The sequence below is a fragment of the Hemitrygon akajei genome, chromosome 9 (genome assembly GCF_048418815.1).
Source record: "Hemitrygon akajei chromosome 9, sHemAka1.3, whole genome shotgun sequence".
Lineage (NCBI taxonomy): Eukaryota > Metazoa > Chordata > Chondrichthyes > Myliobatiformes > Dasyatidae > Hemitrygon > Hemitrygon akajei.
In genome coordinates, this window is record NC_133132.1 from 98,465,722 (window position 1) to 98,490,638 (window position 24,917).

At 44.8% G+C, this 24,917-nt stretch overlaps 1 protein-coding gene across 4 annotated transcripts in view; it reads left to right on the forward strand.

Moving 5' to 3' along the window:
- Positions 1–2,889: 2,889 nt before the first annotated feature.
- LOC140733372 (interferon-induced, double-stranded RNA-activated protein kinase-like) overlaps positions 2,890–24,917 on the forward strand; it is a 78,515-nt gene continuing 56,487 nt past the window's right edge. For 3 of the 4 annotated variants that reach the window (XM_073056618.1, XM_073056621.1, XM_073056620.1), the window contains exons 1-6: positions 2,890–3,233; positions 4,197–4,340; positions 5,342–5,474; positions 17,773–17,915; positions 20,188–20,317; positions 22,078–22,163. In XM_073056618.1, the coding sequence (XP_072912719.1) occupies positions 4,210–4,340; positions 5,342–5,474; positions 17,773–17,915; positions 20,188–20,317; positions 22,078–22,163 (623 nt within the window). In that variant the 5' untranslated portion in view covers positions 2,890–3,233; positions 4,197–4,209. Of the gene's footprint in view, positions 3,234–3,495; positions 3,599–4,196; positions 4,341–5,341; positions 5,475–17,772; positions 17,916–20,187; positions 20,318–22,077; positions 22,164–24,917 lie in introns of those variants that run through there. The other variant, XM_073056619.1, reaches the window with a different exon arrangement.

Below are 24,917 nucleotides of genomic sequence, written 5' to 3' on the forward strand. Positions count from 1 at the left end.
TAGGTCACTTTTCTTCCCCATTATGATGTTTGATTTGAACACAACTGAACCTCCTGACCTTGTCTGCATGCTTTTATGCATTGAGCTGCTGCTACATGATTGGCCAGAGGGTGGTGAATCCATGAAATTCACTGGCACTGATGGCTATGAAGGCCAAGTTATTAGCTATGTTTAAAGTAGAGGTTGATAGGTTCTTGATTAGTTATGGGCGTCAAAGGTTACGGGCAAGAGAATGGGGTTGAGAGGGATAATAAATCAGACATGATCGAATGGTGAGGCAGACTCAATGGGTCAAATGGCCTAATGCTATACGTATCTTATGGTTTTATTTAGTTTCAAGAAAATTCCATCAGTGAAAAACTGAAAAGAAATGTAAGTGTCCCTTTAAGAGAAATTTAGGCAGGGAACAAATGCACAGTAAACAATTCAAATCACAGTTGTGATTTTTTAAGAATGGCAGTTTGCCTCTTAGTTGAATCACATGAAGTTGCTATTCTTATTGATAGAAACTACACTAGCCATTAAATAATTTGGCCTTCATAGTCTACCTACCTTTAACAATGTAAGAAGACTAGCTCACTCATTGTCCCAGCAACTATCTCATGGACTCTACAGATCAGTGCGGTAACCCCTGACCATCCCTTCAGAAAATACATTGACCCGAGAACAAGCAACATGCCATCCACGAACATCTAGAGATCATCTTGGCCTTGAAATGACTGAGCAGCTGAACAAACTTCCCTGCCTGACTACATTTTCCACAATCTGCCACACGCTACATACAGTGGTGATGTAACCCTTTTCACTAAATTGTCTTACCTCTCTGAAGACCTGATGGTTTTTAAAACTATAACTGACATAGATAGGGTAGGAAGTCAGAATCTTTTCCCCAGGCAGGAGGCAAAGGGTGGGAATAAAGGGAGCCTCCTGGTTGACTGCTGGTAACTAGTAGTGTTACACCAGGGTTTGTGTTGGGACTGATTATTTTTACATCAGATGGCAATGATTTGGATGATGGAATTGATGGCTTTGTTGCAAAGTTTGCAGATGGTATGAAAGTAGGTGGAGGGGCAGGTAGTTTTGAGTAAGTAGAGAGGCTACAGAAGGATTTAGATTAGGAGAATGGACAAAGAAAAGGCAGGTTGAGTAGAGTGTTGGGAAGTGTATGGTCATGCACTTTGGTAGAAGAAATGAAAGGGTTGACTATTTTCTAAATGGGAAGAAAATACAAAAAAACTAAGGCTCAAGGGGACTTGAGAGTTCTGTGCAGGATTCCCTAAAGGTTAATTTGCAGGTTGAGTCTGTGGTGAGGAAGGCAAATGCAATGTTCCATTCATTTCAAGGGGACTAGAATATAAAAGCAAGGATGTAATGTTGAGACTTTACAAAGCACCGGTGAGGCCTCACTCAGTATTGTGAACAGGTTTGAGCACCTTATCTTAGAAAGGATGTGCTGAAACTGGAGAGGGTTTAAAGGAGGCTCATGAAAATTATTCCAGAATTGAATGGCTTATCATATGAAGAGTGTTAGATGGTTCTGGGCCTGTATTCACTAGAATTTAAAAGAAAATGGTAAGACTCTTGGCAGTGTGCAGGATCTGAGAGATCTTGGGGTCTGTGTAGATAGGACGCTCAAAGCTGCTGCACAGGTTGACAGTGTTGCTAAGAAGGCGTATGGTGTGTTGGCATTCATCAACTGTGAGATTGAGTTCAAGAGCTGTGAGGTAATGTTACACCTACTAAGACCTTGGTCAGACCCCACTTGGAGTACTGTGTTCATTTCTGCTCACCTCACAACAGGCAAGATGTGGATATTATAGAGAGAGTGCAGAGGATATTTACAAGAATGTTACCTTGATTGGAGGGCGTACCTTATGAGAATAGGTGACGGACGACGAGAGGTGACCTGATAGAGGTGTATAAGATGATGAGGAGCATTGATCATGTGAATAGCCAGAGGCTTTTTTCCAGGGCTGACATGGTTAACACGAAGGGGCATAGTTTTAAGGTGCTTGGATATGGGTACTGAGGGGATGTCAGGGGTAAGTTTTTCAGAGGGTGGTGGGCATGTGGAATGCACTGCCAGCGAAGGTGGTGGAAGTGGTTACAATAGGGTCTTTTAAGAGCCAGTCAGATAGGTACATGGAGCTCACAAAAATAAGAGGGCTATGTGCTAGGGAAAGAGTAGGTTATATGGTTAGCAACCATGGACCTGTAGTGTGCTGTAATTTTCTATGTCTATCAACTGTTTACTCTTCCATAGATGCTGCCTGGCCTGCTGAGTTTCTCCAGCATCTTGTGTGTTTGCTTACCTTGTTTCTCTCAGCTTTAAGTCTCATCTTACAGAGCAATACACACAAGAAGTTGGAGGAACTCAGCGAATCACACAGCGTCTATAGAGTGAAATAAACAGTAGATGTTTTAGGCCAAGAGCCTTCATCGGCACTGCAAAGCAAGTGGACAGACAAGAAGATGGAGTGAGGAGGAGTGCAATCTGGCAGGTGATAGGAGAGAGGGTGGGGAGGGTGATGAAGTGAGAAGCTGGGAGGTGATAAATGGAAGAGGTGAAGGGCTGAATTAGGACAAATCTGATGAGAGTGGGCCATGGAAGAAAGGGGAGTAAAGGCACTCCTTTTCGTCCACTATGCACTGTAAACACTTAAAATCGCAGTTTATAAGGTCGTAAATACATGTTGGTATTTATGCACATTTTATTTCATATACGTATTTTAGCCTCTAACTTATTATTTTATACTGTTTATTCTTTATAATTGTTCTTGTTGCATGTCGCGCCAACACACCGCAGCAAATTCCTAAAACGTATACGACGAATAAAGTTGATCCTTGATTACCATTGCGAATTTGGAAGGACGGAATTCATGGGTGAACGGGAGATCCAGTTCTGTTCCACCATTGAGGAGTTGAGATGATCGTATGGGGGTGAACTCGCTAACGCCCTCGCGTTGCAGAGACACCCGCTGCCCACTGTCTGACTACAGACCTCGGCGCAGTTAGTCCCTCTAAAGGAGTGCTGCCCTGTCGTTTCACGGCTCCTCATCCATAGTCAGAGGGTGAGGGCCTCCCCGGACTGCAGCTTTCTCCACACCCCTTTACAAAACTGCAGGGAAACGAAACCGAAAGCGCGTAACGCCGAAGAAACGTAAATGGAAGTGGGAGTTGTAGCGTCGGCGTAGGGTAGCGGGCAAGTGCAGAAGTTTGCTGGCGCAGAAACGGTGAGCTGCTCTCGTTTTTGTCTGGGGTCCTCGGTGCAGACGCGAGATGGGTTTGTGCGACCATTTAAAGTAGCCTGCGTTGTTGAACATCTCTCGGGGCAGGAGGGAGATGGGAGGCATTGGTGTATGGTTAATCTATCCAACACAGTGGCAAGGGTGCTGGCAACTTACAATATGTAAGTTCTGCCCCCCCCCCGCCCCCACATCTCAGTCTGCAGTTAGTTTCCAAACTCAAGAGGCGCCTGAACGAAAGATCCCGCGGTCTATATTCACGGGGGCCATTGCCCCTCTTGTAGTCGTACCTCAGATGCACTGAAAGAATCTCAAACTGTGGGCTTCGGAGGACTGAGATCATATGTCCTGTGGTAATGTTGCAGCTCTGTAAAACTCTAGTTCGACTATGCCTGGAGGATTGTGTTCAATTCTAGTCGCCTCATTATAGGATAGGGCTGTATAAACTATAACATAGAGGCACAGAGTGGATAGACAGCTAATACAAGGGGGCATAATCTTACCGTGATTGGAGGAGGATATAGAGGGGATGTCAGAGATAAATTCATTACACAGAGTGTAGGGTGTGTGGAATGCACTACCAGGGGTGGTGGTAGAGGCAGGTATATTAGAGACTTTTTAAAAATTTATTTATTTATTTATTAATTTTTAGAAAATTACGAAGTATAAATGTGGTGATAAAATAGTGAGAAAAATAATATTAACCCTCCCCACCCTTAACCCTTATCTAAAGAAAGAAAAAAAAGAGAAAGATTGCCTGGATATCGGAGGATCCCCACATGCTCCATGGAGTTCAATTAGAGACTTCTAAGAGACTTTTAGATAGGCATGTAGATGATAGAAAAACAGAAGGCTGTGGGAGAGGGAAGTGTTAGATTGATCCTAGAGTAGGTTAAAAGGTCAGCACAAAATCATGAGCTGTACTTTCCTGTGTTCTATGGCCTATTACAGGTTCGGAAAGAAAATGGCCAATGCAGAAGCAACAACTTCTGATGCTGGCCACAAGTATGTGGAAAAGCTTATCCTTTATGCAGCATCAGTCAAGAAGAACTTGACCTGGGAAGAGTCACAAAGTGGACCATCTCATGACCCTGTGTAAGTTGCTAAGGAATATGTTTCTTTGATCGTGTTGTTTACAGCTCCATGTTCACAGTTCCTCCCCACGGTTTTAACTTCCTCCATCTAACAACCCTGAAATTCCTTTAACATCTTCCAGGTGTAATATCCATCGAGAGCTCTGCCTTGACATGATAAGAATCTGAAGCTCGAGTTGCCTTTGCAGCCAAGCTACTTAATGAGATTGTCTTATCTCTTCCCTCAGCGCTAATCTTTTCCTGAAACCCATCTTGCTTTATTCACTCAATTTCAAAAGATCGCGGTCACTTTCTTCAATATATTCAGTTTTGGTGGAGCATTCAAACACTGAGTGTGAGTGAGGAATTTATTCTGTCTGGAGGCCGGAAGGCTGTGTTGGCGGAAGATGTGTATCTTGTATTTACATAATGCCATTGAAATCAGTTGTTTCTGCCATACTCAAACCACCTTGTCTGGCACCAACAATCGTTCCATGGTCAAAGTCACTCAGATCACATTTCTTCCCCATTCTAATGTTTGGTCTGAACAACAATTGAATCTCTCGACCATGTCTGGATGCTTTTATGCGTTGAGTTGCTGCCACATGATTGGCTGATTAGATATTTGCATTAATGAGCGGATGTACAGGTGTACCTAATAAAGTGACTACTGAGTGTATTTTGGAAAACTCTGTGCATGTTTATAAAGTAGTTAACTTGTATACTGTATATGCCAAGTGAAAAATTAAATTGATCATAAGATATAAACTTATACAGAACTAATACAAACCAGCAGCTACTCCTGGCCTTCATTGTTCTGTCTGTTGTCCTGTATCGGTCTTCTATTTCCCAGGGGAAAATCACAGCCCATGTAGGTTCCATTGGAGAGGCACATATACCAATGAACAAGGTTAGGCTCCAGAGGATCATTGAGGTGTTTTGTGGATCAGCAAATGTTCAGACAGAAAAATTAACTGTTGCTTTGCTAATTTTATTTCCATTGCTCTGTCTGCTCTACTTCAGGTTCATAACTTCTGCAAATCTTGGGAATAAAATATACCCTGAGGCCCAGGGCAAAACAAAGAAGAAAGCTAAACAGAATGCAGCTAAGAATGCTTGTGAGTTTCTGGACCTTCTGGATACAGAATCTGAGCAGGTGAGCCTTCTGTGTCATACTTTAATCTTTAACTACAACTTTTAAAATACTCAGATTTGATTTGAGGCATTTATTTCTTATTGGATTTTATCTCTGTCGTTTAGCCAAAGGGGCACCATGATTGTCAGTGTTAAAGGGAATGTGAGGCCTGGACCTCTAGGTGGGTGTGGAATTGGAGTTTATTAGACCATAAGACCTGGAAACTGTATCAGGCTATTTGGCCTATCAAATCAGCTCCACAAGTCAATCATAGTTGATTTATTTTCCTCCTCAACCGCCTTTTCTCCATAACCTTGATGCCCTTACCAATAAAGGACCTCTGCTATGAATTTACCCGATGACTTAGCCTTTACAGGTATCTGTGGCGATGATTCACCATCCAATAGCTAAAGAAGTTTCTCCTCATCTCTGTTCTGAAGGAACATCCTTCTATTCTGAGGCTGTGCCCTATTGTCTGCTAATAGAAACATCCTCTCCATGTCCACTCTATCTAGGACTGTAAGTAAGTTTCATTGTTAGCCCCTGTCATTCTTCTAAACTTCACCAAAATTACAGACCCAGAGCCATTCATTAATTAGCCCTTTCATTACTGTGACCAATATTGTGAACCACCTCTGGACTGTCTACAATGCCAGCACATCTATTCTTAGATATGAAGTCCAAAACTGTTCATAATAAAGTCTAGAGCTCAAAATCAAACATGGCCTGAGGTGGTACCACTGGGAATCCTATGGCAGGTGGAATGAGAGCCTTTATGGAACACTTTCATTCTCTTATTCAATATTTCAAGAATCTTTATCAAATTGCCATTAAGGGGATCAGGAAAGTACTTTGTGAGGTGCTTTTGATAGAGTCCTCCGAGAGAACCACAACCTTGTCGTAGGGTTTGGAGGCTTGCGAGAGCTGGAGAGCTGTGTTGGCTGGAGTCAGGACCTTGTGATTTGACTTTTGGTGAGTGATCTGTGCCAAACAGGTCAAAGGGTAGAGGTCAGACTAAGAGTGATTCACTGGTCCTGCATGTTTTGGGGTTCAGCTCAGGGCTAACAATCCTGACTGGTCAAAAAAATTGTTACGGAAACAGCGATGAAGAATCCCATTTCTGTGTATGATGGTATTCCTGAGTCTCCACCCGGGATTTGCATCACTGACAGTAGTGAAAACCAAGAGGAAGCTACCGGCATGATGAAGGAAGCCCTGAGCACCACCAAGATTAAGACCAAAGTTGTTTCTTGTAATGTACGAACCATATACAACATTGGCAAGCTAGCACAAATAAATGTAGAAATGTGTCGTTACAACCTATGTATACTGGCCGTCTGTGAAAGAATATGGACAGGGTCTGGCAGTCTAAAGGTAGCAACTGGGTAAGGAGTTTTATACTCAGGAAGGGAAGATGGTCAGCATCACGATGGTGTAGCTGTCATTTTGAAGAAAGGCATTGAGAAGTGCTTGCTAGAGTCAAGACCAATCAACAGGTTGATGAGAGTCAGGCTGAAAGGGAAGCAAGAGAACATGACTGTAACCCTGTGCTAAGCTCCTACTGATGATAGTGACATTGAAGAAACGGATGTCTTCTACGAACAGCTGCAATCGGAGCTAGAGTTAACGCCGCGCCATGACAGCCATTGTCATAGGAGATCTAAGTGCCAAAGTGGGAGATAACAACTCACACTTCACTAGGGTCAGGAGCACGCATGGATGTGGAACAATGTATAACAATGGTGAAAGACTGATGGAATTCTGTGCCATGAACAATTTGGTCAAAGGAGGGACTCTCTTTCTGCACCGTGAAATCCACAAACTGACGTGCTCAGCCAATGAATGTGACAAGAACCAGATTGACCATTTAATGATCAATGGTACGTGGAGACGATCCTTGCAGGATGTTGAAGAGAAGAGCAGACACAGGAAGTGATCACCACTTTGCTGTAGCAGTGAAGAAACTCAAGCTGAGAAGCACTGGGACCAGAACAAATACAGCAAAGATGTTTTGATATTGAAAAGCTCAAGGACACCAGTGTGAGATGTGCCTTCAGCATTCAGCTTAAGAATGGATTCCAGGTCTTGCAAGACCTTGTTGAGGATGTGTCTCAGCGTAGAAGGCTGAGGGGGGACTTGATAGAGTTATTTAAAGTAATGAGGGGGATAGATTGAGTTGACGTAGATAGGCTTTTTCCATTGAGAGGAGGGGAGATTCAAACAAGAGGACATGATTTGAGAGTTAGGGGCAAAAGTTTAAGGGTAACACGCGGGGGAATTTCTTTACTCAGAGAGTGGTAGCTGTGTGGAATGAGCTTCCAGTAGAAGTGGTAGAGGCAGGTTCGGTATTGTCATTTAAAGTAAAATTGGATAGGTATATGGACAGGAAAGGAATGGAGGGTTATGGGCTGAGTGCGGGCCAGTGGGACTAGGTGAGTGTAAGTGTTGGCACGGACTAGAAGGGCCGAGATGGCCTGTTTCCCTGCTGTAATTGTTATATGGTTATAAGAATGGATACAGCAGGAAACATGGACAGCCTCAGAAGAAATACAGAAAATTTTAAAAAGTGTTGGATGCAAAATCAACACGAATTAAGGAGAAACTTCACCTAGCATACACTGAAGCTAACAAGAAGGTAAAGAGACTTGTTAGAAAGATTAAGCGTCTACATCGAAGACCTTGTACAGGAGGCTGAAGCAGCAGCTATTCAAGGTGTTCCAGGAAATATATACAAGATTTCAGAATTGGTATGCAGAAAGTGCTGGGGCAGATCCAGTGGTCCCATGAGAAATAAGAACAATCTGCTTTCGACAACTGAGAAAGAGCAAGAATCACAATGGTTAGAATATTTCAGAGAATTACAGAATAGACAACCACCAAATGAAGAACCTGACATACACGAGGCAGCAGAAGATCTCGACATCAGCACAGATCCACAGAAGAGATTGTTGCTGCGATTAAATCAATAAAGAACGGCAAAACTCTGGGACATGACAATTTGAATGCTGACCTGTTCAGAGTGAACCAAAGGTTGCAACAGCCATTCTACACCCACTGTTTACTGTAATCTGGGAACGGGGACAAATACAAAAGGACTGGTCAAAGGAAGTCATTGTTAGGATCCCCAAGAAAGGAGCATGAAGTGATTGCAACAACTGGCATGGCATTAGACTTTTGTCAGTGTCGAGCACAATTCTCGTCAAAGTCATTGTCAATGGATTACAGACGCTGTCGATGTGTGCTTCAGGAAAGAGCAAGCTGGGCTTCAGGAGAAACAGGCTGTGTCAATCAGATCATCATGCTGTGTTAAATCAGAGAAGAGTGCGCAGAGTGGCAGAGACAGCCATATGTGAATTTCATGGACTTTGAAAACGCTCCTGCTCCTCAGCCAGCCTTTCCTTGTGATCTTTATCTGAAGGGGACATGGCATGTATCACAAACGTGAATGACTGGAAGATGTAATCAGTCAAAATGCTGCAGTAAATTTAAAAAAACAACTGCAGATACTGGAAACCTAAATAAAGGGTTTCCAGTACCACCAGGGAGAGCCTTTGGTGAATTCTCAGATTGTATTTAGAAAATTGCCCAGCTTATCTAGAGTTTCTATACTAATTTCACCTGCATAGTTGGGACTGTAATTTGAGTTCTTAAGTCAAGGCAGGAGTCAGGCATGGCTGTGTGATGTTGGTGATATTATTTAACCTGGTGATTGACTGGGTTATGAGGCAAACAATGAAATATAAGCAGAGAGGCATTAGATGGACTCTATTCTCTACTTTAGAAGACCTTGACTTTTGTGGATGACTTGGCATTGCTATCACATACACACCAGCACATGCAAGAGAAAACCCAGTGCCTGTGTACCTTGGCTGGACAGGCTGGACTCAGAGTCAGCCGGAGAATGACTGAGACCATGACCCTCAATGTAGAATCTCCTCCTGTCACGGCACATGGTGCCAAGTTACCTGGCACCGGCTGATTCACCTACCTGAGCAGCATCATTCGGCAGGATGGTGGGACCAAGTACGATGTCCGGTGCAGACTCAGTAGAGCTTGAACTGTCTTCAGATCAATGAGCAACTTATGGGAATTAACCAAGTGCAGTGTCCACACCAGGGTGAAGTGGTGCCAGAACTCTGTACTGTCCTCAGTGTACGGGTCAGAATGCTGGCGCATGACAGAGAGCAACCTTGCCAAGCCATCATCATTCCATGCCATGAGCCGCTGGAAGATCCTCCTCTGTATTTTCTGGCCAAGAAAGAACTCCAGTCTTGCCCTAATCCTTCAGTGTCACCAAGAGGACATGACACCATCATCATGAGGACATGTTAGAGATGGATTGGGCACATGAGGAGAAGAGGGGCCAACTCCAGCATTTAAGACAGCATTTCATTGGACCCCTGAAGGGCAGAGGAAATGCAGGAAATCAAACACAACTTAGCGCCATACTGTAGAGGCAGGAATGAGAACTGTGAACCACATCTTGGGTACAATAGAGATGGTCAAGGACAGACAGAGATGGAGGATCTTCATTGTTGCCCAAAACACCAGTAGTGTAACAGACAGTGATTAACCAAGTAACTTTGATAGAGTGGATGTGGAGAGAATGGTTTCTACAGTGAAGGAGTCAAGGACCAGAAGATACAACCTCAGAATAGAGGTAGGTTCATTTAGAATAGAAATGAGAAGGTATTCTTTAGCCAGAGGTTGGTGAATCTGTGGAATTCATTGCCACAGATGGCTGTGGAGGCTAAGTTATTGAATACAGTTAAAGCGGAAGTTGATAGGTTCTTGATTATTCAGGGTGTCAAAGGTTATGGGGAGAAGGCAGGAAAATGGGGTTGAGAGGGATAATAAATCAGCATTATGGAATGGGGACAGATGGCCTAATTCTGCTCCAATGTCTTATGGTCTTTCAGTTCTGCAAGATGCTATAGAAATGGAAATCCTCAATTATATTTATTTTGTCGAAGTGTCTAACCGTTGTTGGTGAAGGAGCAAGTGGCTGCTGCCTAGGACCTGGTGATGCACTGAGATACAGTGAAAACTTGTACTACGTGGTTTTCTCAATGCCCTGATGAAATGAACGAATGCAGCATTACTGAATTTAGTGACAGATTTTGCATCCATGCATGTAGATCATTACATCGAGGAAACACAAGCTGGCTGACTTGATGAGTTTTTTCCAACATTTTCTGCTTTTCACTTCTTTCGTACTCTGTGTACCTGAAAACAAATGGCTACTGGAGTGGTGGCTAAAGAAGTCATAGAGTCTTAGAACACTTTAGCGCAGAAACAAGCCCTCCAAACAATTATTCTGCCCTAGCACCTGGACCATAGCTCTCCCTACCCCTCCCAACCATGTATTTATCCAAATTTCTATTAAATATTGAAATCAAATCCGCACCCAACACTCACACTGGTAGCTCATTCTATACTCTCAGCACCCTCTGAGTGAAGCAGTTCCCCTCATGTTCTCCTTAAACATTACATCTTTCACCCTTCAATGGTTCAGTTTAATGTCAGAGAATGTACACAATATACAACCTGAAATTCTTACTCTCCACAGACATCCACAAAACAGAGAGGAAAAACCGCAAAGAATGAATGACAGAAAAATGCTAGAACCCCAAAGCCCCCCTCCACCCCATGCTCAGCAAGAGCATAACTGCCCCCTCCCACAACACCCACCATGCAAGCAATAGCAAAGCTCCCAGAGACAATGATCTGGAGAAGATGCATGTCTTCCAGCTACTCCTGGACATCCCTAAAGGCAGCTGTATATTATAGATTTCGACAGGACCCCAGCCACCTTGAAAAGGGAAAAAGACACATGAGAACAGGAGATTTAAATTGTTTCACAGGTGAACTGGAAGAAGTCGCCCGGGTCCACCAAAACCTCTGCCACCATCTTTAGCTCTTTTAACCCACGACCTCTAGTTTGAGTCTCACCCAACTTCAGTGGAAAAAGCCTGCTTACGTTAGCCCTAACTATACCACTCAGAATTTTGTATACCTCTATCAAATCTCCCCTCATTCTCCTGTGCTCTGTAGAATAAAGTCTTAACCTATTCACATTTTCCCTTTAACTCAAGTTCTGAAGTCCCAGCAACATCCTTGTAAATCATCACTTGGGAGCAAGATATTGAAAAACACTGGAATCCCTTGAATTCTGTTAGAGTTCCAAGAGGTGAGTTTCGGGCAAAGAAACAGCTTCCAGCGGCTGCCCTCGCACACATCTCCTCTATTTCCTGGATACCTATCTTCCTGTCACCTTAAATGGGCTGGAGTTCCTCTTGTGCTCTCCTACCTACCACCAAGCATCACTCTCCACAGCTTCCATCATCTTCAGCGGGACCCTGTCACCAAACACCTCCCACCTTCCACAGGGATCACTCCCTCTGTGATTCCCATGTTTGTTCATCCCTCCCAACTAATTACCCTCTTGACACTTATCCCTTCAAGCGAAAGAAGTGCTACACCTCCCCATTCATCTCCTCCCTCACCTCCATTCAGGGCCTCAAACAGTCCTTCCTTCTGAGGCAACTCTTCCACGCCCAAATCTATTGTATCCAGTGCTCCTGATGTGGCCTCTTCTACACTGATGAGACCGCCTTAGATCGGGGGACCGCTTTGTCGAGCACCTTGGCTTCATCTGCAAAGAACAGAATTTCCCAGTGGCCAATGACTTTAATTCACCACGTCGGTGCCTGGTCTCCTCTACTGTCATAATGAGGCCTCTCTCGGGGAGGAGCAACACCTCATATTCTGTCTAGGTAGCCTCCAACTTGATGGGATGAACATCGATTTCTCCAACTTCTGGTTCCCCCCCCCTCCCTCTTTTTCAATACCCCACTCTGGACCCCGTCATACCCCTTCTCACAGGAGGCAAGTAATATGGCTCACAGCAGGAGTGCACAACAAATTGATCAAATGGAATTGGATACTGGCTCAACTGTTTCAGATTCCACAAAATGAGTTTGATACTGAAATGAAGCCTGCAGATATCCAACTAAGAACTTATACTGGAGAAAAGATAACTGCTTTTTTAATGACATTTATAAGTAACAGTGAAATATAACAACCAACAAGCCACATTGGGTTTGTATGTGGCAAAAACGAGGACCAGCATTGTGGGGCTGTGATTGGCTGAGACAATTACAACTTGATTGGAGATCCATCCATCATCTGCATGCCACATCCCCTGCAACAGAGTCAACTGAAAGCAAGTTAAGAAAGGTACTGGATGATGCCACAGCAGTGTACAGGGATGACAATGGAAAATTCAAACATATTAAGGATAAAATACGGTTTAATGAAAATGCCACACCAATGTTTTACAAAGCCTATCTGGCTCCTTATACCATTTGTGATAAAGTAGCCAGTGAGCCAGATTGCATGGAGGCTAAAGGAATTCTTTCCAAGGTTGAGCAAATATAAAAATAAATAAACAATTAATATTGAGAACATGAGATGAAGAACCCTTGAAAGTGAGTCCAAAGGTTGTGGGAACAGTTCAGTGGTGGGGTGAGTGAAGTTATCCTTTCTGGTTCAAGAGCCTGATGATTGAAGGTTAATAACTGATCCTGAATGTGGTGATGTGAGTCCTGAGGCACCTGTGGGTCCCATGGGTTTACCTTCCTGATGGCAGCAGTGAGAAGAGAGCATGCCCTGGGAGGTGGAGGTTCCTGATGATGGATACTGCTTACCTGGTGACAATGCTCTGTGTAGATGTGCTCAATGGTGGGGAGGGCTTTAAATGTTATCAAATGGGCTGCATCCACTTTTTGTACGATCTTTTCTGTGCAAAGGCATTGGTGTTTCCATCACAGGCTGTGATCCAGCCAGTCAGTATACTCTCCACCACACATCTGTAGAAGTTAGTCAAAATTATAGATATCATGTTGAATCTTTGCAAACTCCTAAGGATGTAAAGTCACTGATGTGCTTTCTTCATAATTGCACTTTTGTGCTGGGCCATGACAAATAACTCCAAGGAATTAAAACCTTTTCCACCTCTGATCCCTCGATGTGGACCGGCTCATGGACCTCTGGTTTCCTCCTCCTGAAGTCAATAATCAGTTCCTTGTGTCTTACTGACATTGAGAGAGAGGTTAGCCAGATTTTCAATCTTCCCCCCAATATGCTGATTCATCACCTCCTTTGATTTGGCCCACAACAGTGGTGTCGTCAGAAAAGGAGAATGACATTTGAGCTGTACTTGGGCACCCAGTCATAAGTGCAAAGTGAGAAGAGCAGGGGACTAAGTATTCAGCCTTGTGGTGCACCTGTGCAGACGGAGATTGTGGAGGAGATGATGTTGCCAATCCGAACTGCAAACTGCTTGGGGTCTGCAAGTGAGGAAAGCAGGAATCCAATTGCACAAGGCGGTATTGAGGCCAAGGTTTGAAGCTTATTGATTAGTTTTGAGGGACTGATAGTATTGAATGCTGAGCTGTAGTCGATAGAGAGCATCCTGAAGAATGTATCTTTGCTGTCCAGATGTTCCAGGGTTGAGTGAAGAGCCAGTGAAATGGAATCTGCTATGGAACAGTTGTTCTGACAGGCAAATTGGAGTGGATCCAAGTCGCTTTTCAAGCAGGAGTTGGTATGTTTCATTACCAACCTCTCAAAGCACTTCATCGCAGTGACTGTAAGTGCTACTGGACAATAGTCATTGAGGCTGGTTCCTACATTCTTCTTGGGCACCAGTACAATTGAAGCCTGCTTGAAGCAAGTGGGTACCTCAGACTGCTGAAGTGATCTCAGTGAACAAACCAGCCAGTTGATCAGCACTTGCCTTCAGTACTCAGCCAGATACCCCATCTGGGCCGGATGGTTTCTATGGGTTTACCCTCCTGAAGGATGCTCTCACATCAGCCTCAGAGACTGAAATCACAGAATCATTGGAGACTGTGGGAGTTTGTGAAAGTTCCTCCATGATTTGATGGTCAAAGTGAGCATTGAGCTCATCTGGGGTGAAGTCCTGTTGTCACTTATGTTGTTTGGTTTCATTTTGTAAGAGGTGATGGTGTTCAACTTCTACCAAAGCTGTGGAGCATCCTTCATTGACTCAGGTGTGGCCCTTCGCCCATGAGAAGACTTTCTGGAGATTGTGCCTGGACCTCTTGCATCCTAATTGGTTGCCAGACCTGAATGCCTCTGATCTGGCCCTCAGCCGTTTTCAGATCTCATGGTTCATCCAGGGCCTCTGGTCGGGAAGACTCTGAATGATTTTGTGGGGGCACACTCATCTATATCTGCTTTTAGAAAGTCTGTGACAACCATGGTGTATTCGTTCAAATCTACAGATGAGGTCTTGAACATGGCCCAGTCCACCAACTCGAAGCGATCGTGTAGCCGTTTCACTGCCTCCCGTGACCACCTCTTTATTGTCCTAAGTTCTGGAGTTTTGTTCTTTAACCTCTGTCTGTATATAGGTAGGAGGACAGGCAAGTGATCAGATTTCCCATTGTGTGGTCTGGGCATGGATCAGTTGACATTCCTTATCCCAGTGCTTCCCAACCTTTCTTATGCCATGGACCCCTACCATTAACTGAGGGATCATTGGACCTCAGGTTGGGAACCCCTGCCTCACCTTAATTTAGCAGCGGTCTAGTGTGTTGGGATCTCTGGTGCTATAGGTTATATGCTGATGGTGATTGGGCAGCTTTCTTCAAACAAGCCTGATTGAAATCCCCAACTATGATTTGAAATGCATGGGAATGGACTGTTTGTTGTTTGGAGGCAGCATCATGTAATATCTCAAGTGCTTGATTATAGTCAGTTGATGGTGGTATGTAAATGCAGTCAGGATCATGGAAGAGAACTCTCTTGGTAAATAGAATGGTCAGCTTTTGATTGTTGGGTGTTCAAGGTTGGGGGACAAGAGTACGACAAAGCCACCACATTGGAGTTCCACAGATAGTTCATCAGGAAACACATACCTCCACCTTTTGCCTTTCCAGAATCAGCAGTTTGGTTCAAGAAGCCTTGGAGTCTGATTGCTGTATGTGACATACTCTGAGTAAGCCAGATCCAGGTAAAACACAGAACACAACAATTTCTCATTTCCCTTCAATGCAGCAATCTTGCCCTCAGTTCCTCAATTGTGTTCTCCAGTGACTGCACATTCACTAACAAGATGCTGAGAGGAGGGGGCCTCATCCGTCTGCTTATAGGTGCTGTAACTGCTGACTTGAGAGTTAGGTCTACTGATACCCTCAGAAGATTGTGGAATCTGGTTCATTATGTCAGTTTAAAATTCCTTAAAGGGAAATTACATGCTGCAGATTGCAGTGAGAGTAATTCAAAAGAGGTATATTTAGAGGTACTGTACGTAGCCCACAGAACATTGAGGCCCCAGAACCTCAAATTGTTTTACATCCACAAGTTTAACCTGCTTAGCAGAGAGATTAACACTGCCCCCCACCCACCAACCCCAGTCAGGAAAGATGTTATCCCACAAAACTAAGAAATCTTCCACACCGATTAAATCTTTAGGCCTGAATGGGACAGTTTAAAATTTACTATGCTGTGGATGTCTGTATATTGTAGTAGGTGTATTATACTGTACCATCATGTCGTCTCTGCCCTGGCAGAGGGGCCCTGAAACATATCCTTAGCAGCTGCCCAAAAGCCTTGAAAGAAGGCTGCTGCCGCTGATGCCATAACCAGGTGCTAAAGACAGTGGCTGAAAGTATCTCCTTGATCATAGCAACAGTAGCACCTTGCCAACCCAGAAAGCCCATAGCCTTTGTCAAAGCTAGAGTCCAACCAGAGCCTCAGCCCAGATCACCGGCAGGCTTCCCTTTCCACAGTGTCTGACTGGCAACTGAAACAGACAGAGATACTTTATTGATCCCGGGGGAAATTGGGAAAGTTGATCTGAGCAAGCAATTAAAGTTTCCTGACTTCATCACATCGTTATCTGAGGCCTGACGCGGTCATTCTGTACGAAACCTCGAAGCAGGTGGTCATGGTAGAACTGACAGTGCCTTGTGAAGACTGGATTGATGAGGCATTTGAGCATAAGAAAGCCAGATACCAGGAGCTGGTAGAGCAGTGACAGAGACTGGGGTGGTGGGCACAATGCGAGCCTGTAGAGCTGGGGTGTAGAGATTTTGCTGGCTGCTTGCTGTGCAGAACCTACTCTCTACTCGGGATTCTGGTGGCTGCAAAGAAAAGAGACATCAGGACTGTCACAGGAACTGCTGAGCAAGCCTCCAAATGCCTATAGCTCAAGAAAGGTAACTTGTGGACCAACGCTGCTGGGACACGTCAGGGTCTGATGAATCCACGTATGCACACATATACACTGTAGCTAGGGTGCCTAAGACATTTGCACATTACAGGATTTGTCAACGTGGAGTGGAGAGCAAGTTTGCATATATGGCAGGAGCAAAGGATGTTGGAATGGCAAGTGAGGAGTGCTGTGGGAGGGGTGCGGGGCAGGTGACAGAGTAACATGGGCGGGGAGGGTGGGGTGGTGTGGGTTCAGACGCAACCAGCCCTGAGATGGCAGGTAAGTTAATTTGATTCCAAACAACTGGTTTATTGATCATTATAGAATGTTTCTCTGGTGCTTCCCACTGCTTTCCCCTTTTCCCAACCATGTTTCCCTTCTCCCTGCCTCCTTCCCACTCAGTCCATTAATAGAGACCCATATCAGAATCAGGTTTATCATCACTCAGATATATCATGAAATTTGTATTTTTGTGTGGCAGCAGTACAATCCATTACATAAAATTACTACAGTACTGTACAAACTTCTTGGGCACCTTTGTGATATAAATGTACCTAAGACTTTTGCACAGCTGATATCAGTGATAATGTGTATATAAATTAAGATGCATTCTGTGTTGAGTTAGAGTTTATAGCTAAGCAGGGAGGAGTGTTGTGTACTTAATATTTCAGTAATGTAAATATGTTGTTTGATTAAGCAACCTTTGCGTTTACGTAATTCATTATGGGTTATATGCAAAAGTATCGTTATGCCATATGGGCGGGCCTTGCTAAAGTAAAACGAAACATATACAGGTTATCCCCAGCTCCCATTTTTTTTCCTTTTGATTTGTTTCTGGAGTTACAAAGCATTACATAAACTACTCATTTCACAGTCTGTTTCGATGTTTCAATACACGTGACAAATAAAGCTAATCTTTAATCGCATGTGCCATTGTTCAGTGACGGATACAGCCGTTCAGAAGAATTCAAGTGCTCCTCTGTGCCCGAAACCTATGTGATGATGGTTTGGGCACCTACAGTGTGAGTTGGTGGCAGAATCAGAGGCATTGTCCCTGACGTGTTTTTCTTGTAGCCTCTCAACAGCTCCTTCCGAACACCGAGCCCAGCTGGCGGGGAAAATTACATCAGTAAGCTCAATGAATACAAGCAGAAGCATGACCTGAAAATGTGGTACGATGATAACGAGATCAGTACAGGGGTGGCTCACATACAAAAGTAAGTGCAGCTTTGTAAAGATAAATTATTACGCCTTTACTGTCTCACACCTTGCCAAACAGCACACCAACCTTAGTTATTGATTTTCCTCATAGAACATAGAACAGAAACAGGCCTTTCAACCCACAATATTTTCCGGTGAGGTGGCAGCGTGCTTGGTCACAGCAGCCTCTGGGTCCAAACAAAGGTTTAATTGTTCATTTTTAACACTTTTTTACCATCGAAAGACCCATAAGCCCATCACCCCTACTGGGCATAGGCCGCCAACAGCAGCTCACAGAGTCCTCTGTCCTGGGCCAGTCTTTCAAGTTATCCCTCAGTGAAGCCCATTTTTTGGTGCCTTCTAGGTGAAGATTCTTCCTCTCCCAGGGATAAGGTCCTTGGAAGTTTTGTTGGCATTTCTATAGCTCTGGGTTTTTACGGAATGGGGTTGCTAGCCGTATGCCCAACCCTCCCCCTTCTGCAGCCGAACTTGGGACTTTCCGTAGTGGAACTGGGATTCATGTAAATGGGTGGTTGGTGGTTTGCATTTGGTTGACTGAAAGGTTGGTTTCCGTGCTATAATGAATCTATGAATTTATCGAGATGTTTTCAGATTCTGTTCTGAGTATAGCCCCATAAACCAATTTTCTTGTGTGACAGAAACATCCGTTTTCAAGAGTAACCCGTATTGCATCATTCTACATACACTTGCTATAATTCAAAGTTCAAAGTAAACTTATCAAATTATGTATGTGTCATCATATACAACCTTGGGATTAATATTCTTGCAGCCATACTCAATAAATCCTATAACCATAATAGAATCAATGAGAAAGCTATCCACAAAGAGACCTAAACAACCAGTGTAGAAAAGACAACAAGCTATGCAAATATAAAAAGAAAGAAAAAAGAAATAATAATAATAAATTAATAAATAAGCAATTAATATCAAGAACATGAGATGAAGAGTCCTTCAAAGTGAACCCAAAGGTCGTGGGAACTGTTCAGTGATGGGCGAGTGAAGTTATCCCTTTGGTTCAAGAGCCTGATGGTTGAGGGGTAATAATTGTTCCTGAACCTGGTGGTGTGATTCAGTGAGAAGAGAGCATGTCCTGGGAGGTGCGGGTCCCTGAGGGTGAATGCTGCTTTCTGCGACATCACCCTGTATAGATGTGCTCAGTGATCCATGGCAGACTAGGCCATGTAAACTGCTTTTTGTAGGATAGTCATTCAAGTGCATTGGTGTTTCCATACCAGCCTGTGATGAATTCATTCCGTTGAGTATTTTATGTAACAATAATAAACCATGTTGCTGGTAACATGCTCTTCTGGTCCAGTGAAGCTGTGCCAGCTGGTTACAACCAATTAAAGCTACTGACCTGCATGTCTTTGGAGTGTGGGAGGAAACTGGAGCACCAGGAGGAAACCCTCGTGGTTAAAGGGAGAATGTACAAACTCCTTATGGACAGCAGCAGGAATTGAACCTGGGTCACTGGCACTGTAATTGCATAGTTAACAGCTACACTGCTGTGCCACCCCTTTTTGGCTTGTCCTGTCAAAGCCTACCAATTTTTGTTACTGCACCTTAGAAAACAGTCAGTCTGGGTGCACAACGGGTTGGTATGGTAACTTCATTCTCTCTTCCCCCCTCTCCCATTGGGCAGAAAATACAGAAGTCTGAAAGCATGTACCATCAGGCTCAAGGACAGCTACTATCCTATTGTTAACCTCTCTTTAACGGACCTCTTGCACAATAAGTTGGGCTCGGCCTCACAATCTACCTCGTTACAATCTGGCACTTTATTGTTTACCTGCTCTGCACTTCCTCTGGCGCTTTACACTTTATTCTGCATTGTTATTGTTTTACCTTGTTCCAGCTCAATGCTCAGTGTAATGACCTGATCTGTACGAAGTGTATGTTTCACTCTTTCGCTTAATACGTGTGACAATAATAAACCATTGCCATTTCCAAAACTACCCATAATTAAACTAACAGAATATACACTGAATAATCAGAATAATTTATACAGAATATAACAGAATGCCCACAGTATCCAATCATTAATCCAGAAAGTTGTGAAGCATTTTTTTACTATCTTGAAAAATGCTTCAGAGGCATATAGGAGAATTTGTGTAACATCAGGTTTCCATAAATCAGATCACTTGTTGGGCCAGAAAGGCCTGTTATATGTAAATTCTCCCACACATAAGCGGAACCTCTGAATATATCAGAAAGTTATACTGTTTTGATTATGTGTCCGTGGCTAAAGTGACTGTCATTGTGTTGCAGGTTTAGTTGTCAAGTTGTCATTAATGATAGGAAATACCCAGAAGGCTTTGGAGGAAGCAAGAAAGAAGCCAAGAGAGAAGCCGCAAGACTAGCATTGGTGGAAATTTCGAAACATCCATTTACTTTCAAGGTACTGACTGAGTAGAAGAGGACAATGTGGCACACAGACCCAGGGGACAGTCAAAATCAGGCTTGTTAGCACAGCTGGTGAAAGACTTGGATGCCTGCTCTGTGCCTTGATGCTTAAAGAGCTCTGTGCTGGATGATTAGCAAGGGATGCGGGAAAGATCACTTCTTTTGGTGAAGGGGCTGTGATCACTGAGTCGAGTATTGGTGGGTCCTCAGGTTACTGTAAAGGCTGAACTGGGATCCACACATTCTGGTGCAGTGTGGATAAGAGTAAGTGGTGGCTGTGGTTAGTGGTTGGGTCTCTTGGTTGTTCAGCAGCTGCTGCTTGAACAGATTTCCTCCAGGTGTAGATGTAATGTTGAATGTCTTCAGGCTACTTCAATTCCTTTGCCCACCAGGGGCTAACTGACCTTCCTTAAACTGGGAATAAAGGATCTGTCTGGGGAGACGTGAGTGAGTCATCTGGATGATGTGACCTACGATGATGATGTTCATATTGCCCTCTTCCGGTACACTGGTGAAGGAATTACAGTGGAACCCTACATTTATATATTACAATTAAGAGGGGTTGGAAAACTTTTGTTGGAAGGGGCCCAAATGTTGGAGCATAGACACTGATAATGTTGAGGTGTGTACAATAACTGCAAATTTTCGGAGTGGGAGGCAGTGTTGGCTTGGAGAAGTAGAGATGGCAGGGAGTAGAGGTGCTGTGGTAGGGTCATGGGCATCAAGCTAACCTGCCTTTTGGCTTTGCTGAGTTGATGCTGGGGAAGGGTGAGCGTGTTTTATTGGTTCTAAGCAAGGAAAGACGGAAAGAAATGTGAGCTTTATTTGGCTCGTGAACATCAAATCTGAAATGTGTTGTTTTCATCAATGATCAACGCATTCTGAGGCTGTGCCATGCTTCCAGCATCAACACAGTATGCCCTTAACTTACTAACTCTAACCCATTTGTCTTTGGAATGTAGGAGGAAACCGGAGCACCCGGAGGAAACCCACACAGTCACAGGGAGAACGTACAAACTCCTTACAGTCAGTGGTGAGAATTGAACCCTGATGGGTGATCACTAGCGCCACAAAGAGTTATGTTAACTGCCACACTTACCACGCCATCCACAGAACTGGCATCTCAGGATCACTGCCCTTTCCACTGACCCCGTTGGTCTTTTCCTCAGCCTCACTGGGTGCCCCCCACCCTCCCAAACAGGAAATCTCCAAATGAATCTTAAGAATAATTACAACAAAACTAATTCCAAAATAATGGCTGTGGGCCTGTACTCACTGGAGTTTAGAAGAATAAGGGGCATATCTGACTGAAACCTATTGAATATTGAACGGTCTAGACAGAGTGGACATGGAGAGGATGTTTCCAGTAATGGGGGAGTCTGGGACCAGAGGGTATTAGATTGGGAGGGTAGATTCTAAAGGGAAAGAGTATTTCCTTGATTGATGCTGCACCTTATCTTTGCCTCTTAAAATTAAAATTATATCAAAATCAAGAGGACATGGTAGGTTTAAGTTGAGAGGAAGGAGTTTGAAAGGGGACCTGAGTGGTAAGTTGTTCTACACAGCGAGGGGTGATATCTGGAATGTACTGCCAGAGGAGGTGACAGTCATGTACACTTGTGGTTTAAGAGGATTTAAATAGGCAAGGCATAGAAATTGTTGGATTGAGTCTGATGGGCAGAAAAGTCAGCATGGATCTGTGCTGTACACTTCTGTGACTATAAGCTAAACCTCTTTTCTCTTTATTTGATTTAGAATCTCGAGAAATCACTGGCTGATGTGAAGAATGAGGAAGAGCCCAAGGAGAATACAGAAGACTCTTCTGTCCAGAATTTCGAAAGGTACTTCCATTTTATACATCCACCCCTCCTCCATCATCTATACAGTACTCTCTGGCTCAAGGAGCCTGCTGCCCAGTTACACCCATGTGACCAATTAACCTACTAACCGTACAATAGTTACCCTTTTAGGAGAAGGGCCCCTGTGTTGGAAAACTTGACCCATTTGTTTAATTAATGTCTGATTCTTTTAGGGATAACTTGCCTCTCTTCCTTCTGTCCTTGCCCTTCTCCATTCTCACCTCATCTCTTCTCAGTCTTTCACTAATCTCTCTCCCTTTTCTCCTCCCCCCCACTCTCTTACTGTTTCTCCTACTTTCCTGTCCTCAACCTCCTCCCACTTCTTCCACCTTGCTCTCCCTACCTTTCTTCACTCACTGCTCTCGCTCTTCCTCTCTCTCTTCCTCTCTCCCCCTCTCTCCCCCTCTCTCCCCCTCTCTCTCCCCCTCTCTCCCCCTATCTCCCCCCTCTCTCCCCCTCTCTCCCCCCCTCTCTCCCCCCTCTCTCCCCCCTCTCTCCCCCCTCTCTCCCCCCTCTCTCCCCCCTCTCTCCCCCCTCTCTCCCCCCTCTCTCCCCCCCTCTCTCCCCCCTCTCTCCCCCCCTCTCTCCCCCCCTCCCCCCTCTCTCTCTTTCTGAAACAGAAAGCCCCGGAAACACTCAGCCGGTCAGGCAGCATCTAGGAAGAGCCATCTCTGCTGACTGTATCAAATGCTTTCGTCAGATCGACGAAGGTCATAAAGAGGTCGCTTTGCTGCTCTTGACATTTTTCCTGGAGTTGGCGTGCAGCAAATATCATGTTGACAGTTCCACGCTCTGCACGGAAGCCACACTGGCTTTCTGGGAGGAGACCTTGCTCAAGGTGTTGGAGAAGGCGATTAAGCAAGACGCGAGCCAAGATCTTCCCAGCTATGGACAGGAGGGAGATACCTCTGTGATTGTGACAAGACTGGTGGTTGCCTTTCCTCTTGTAGATGTGGACTGTGCTGGCATCTTTCAACTGTTGCGGGACCTTTCCTTTGTTCCACATAGACTGGAAGAGTTCAGTCAGCTTCTGCATCATGAATGGGCCTCCTGCTTTGTAGACATCAGCAGAGATTGCATCTGATCCTGGTGCTTTGCTACAAGAAAGTTACCTGATGGCTTTTCTAACTTCTTCTGTGGGGAGGTTGTCAAGGTCCAGGTTGATCTCCACCTGAGGTAGGCGAGCAATGGCCTCATCATTGATTTCGGCAGGGCGGTTGAGGACCTGGTTGAAGTGTTCAGCCCATCTCTCCAAAATCTGCTTTTTTTCTGTCAGCAGCCGAGTCCCATCTGCACTGAGGAGGGGGGACGAGCCAGAGGACTGAGGTCCATACGTAGCCTTCAAAGCGTAGCTCAAATGGAAATGGTTGAGCTGTTTAGCTGAACCAACTGTTCAGAGCGCACCAGAACGATCTCATCGGCCTTATTGCTGAACCAGACATCTTGCATCTCACGGAGTTTCTTCTGCACTTACCGTCTTGCACTGGTGAAGGCATCTATCTTTGCTTGTGATGTGGGATTGTTCTGGTGCGCTCTGAACAGTTGGTTCAGCTAAACAGCTCAACCATTTCCATTTGAGCTGTCTCCGCAGACTTCTCCACGTACGATGGCAGGTCAAAGTCCCAGACACGGAGGTCCTGGAGCGGGCTAGCACCCACAGCGTCTACACCCTCCTACAGAAAGCCCAAGCCAGATGGGCTGGCCATGTCGTCAGGATGTCTGACAGTCAACTACCAAAACAGCTGCTGTATGGAGAGCTGAGCCAGGGCAAGCGCTCAGCTGGAGAGCAGAAGAAACGTTTCAAAGACTGCCTCAAAGTGTCCCCCAAAGACCTCAACATCAATCCCAGTAGCTGGGAATCGCTTGCTCTGGACCGCCCAACCTGGTGGAGCAGGACCACTAAAGGAGCGTATGCAGCAGAAATCAGACGCACCGCAGAGGCTCAGAGGAAACGCGCCACGCGCAAGGCTCGAGCTACCTCCACTTCCACTGCAGCACCTACCCTCATGTGTCCCACATGTGGGCGAGCTTTCAGGGCCTGGATTGGCCTCACCAGTCACCTCCGGACCCACAGTCACAAACCCTCCACCTGACAGAAGTCGTGGTTGTCTTCAACTCCGAAGGACAAACAACAACAATCTGAGAAGAGGGAAATGAGAGACCCTCACCGGGACTTTCCTTTCTCACTTACTTCCCCATGTCACTGTTGTTTCCCCTCTCCTTCCCTCTTTTACCATTCGTCCTTGTTCCCTGTCCACCACCCACTATCTCCCTTCATCCCATTCTCCTCTCATCCCCATTCCCTTCCAGATGAGTGACTGGACTAGTAGTGAGTGTCTGAGGTCAATAAACACAAGAGGTTCTGCAGATGCTGAAAATCCAGAGTAAAGTGTAAAACGCTGGAGGAACAGCATGTCCTGATGAAGGTTCTTGGCCCATAAGATTGACTGTTTCTTCCTCAGTAGGGAAAGGGGGGGGGGGGGTGTGTCCATGAGTGCAGGGACGGGGATCCAGGGATAGTGGAAAACGGGGTTAAGGGGTGCTGGTGTCTTTGGTAGAAGCTTGGGAATGGGACAGTGAACCAGATTTGGGACTTTTGAACAATGGGATAACCAATTATCAGACCTTTTATTTATCTCTTAGTAACACACACCAAAAACTCAACAGATCAGGCAGCATCGATGCAGGGAAATAAACAGGCAACATTTTGGACTGAAACCCCTCATTAGGTCATTG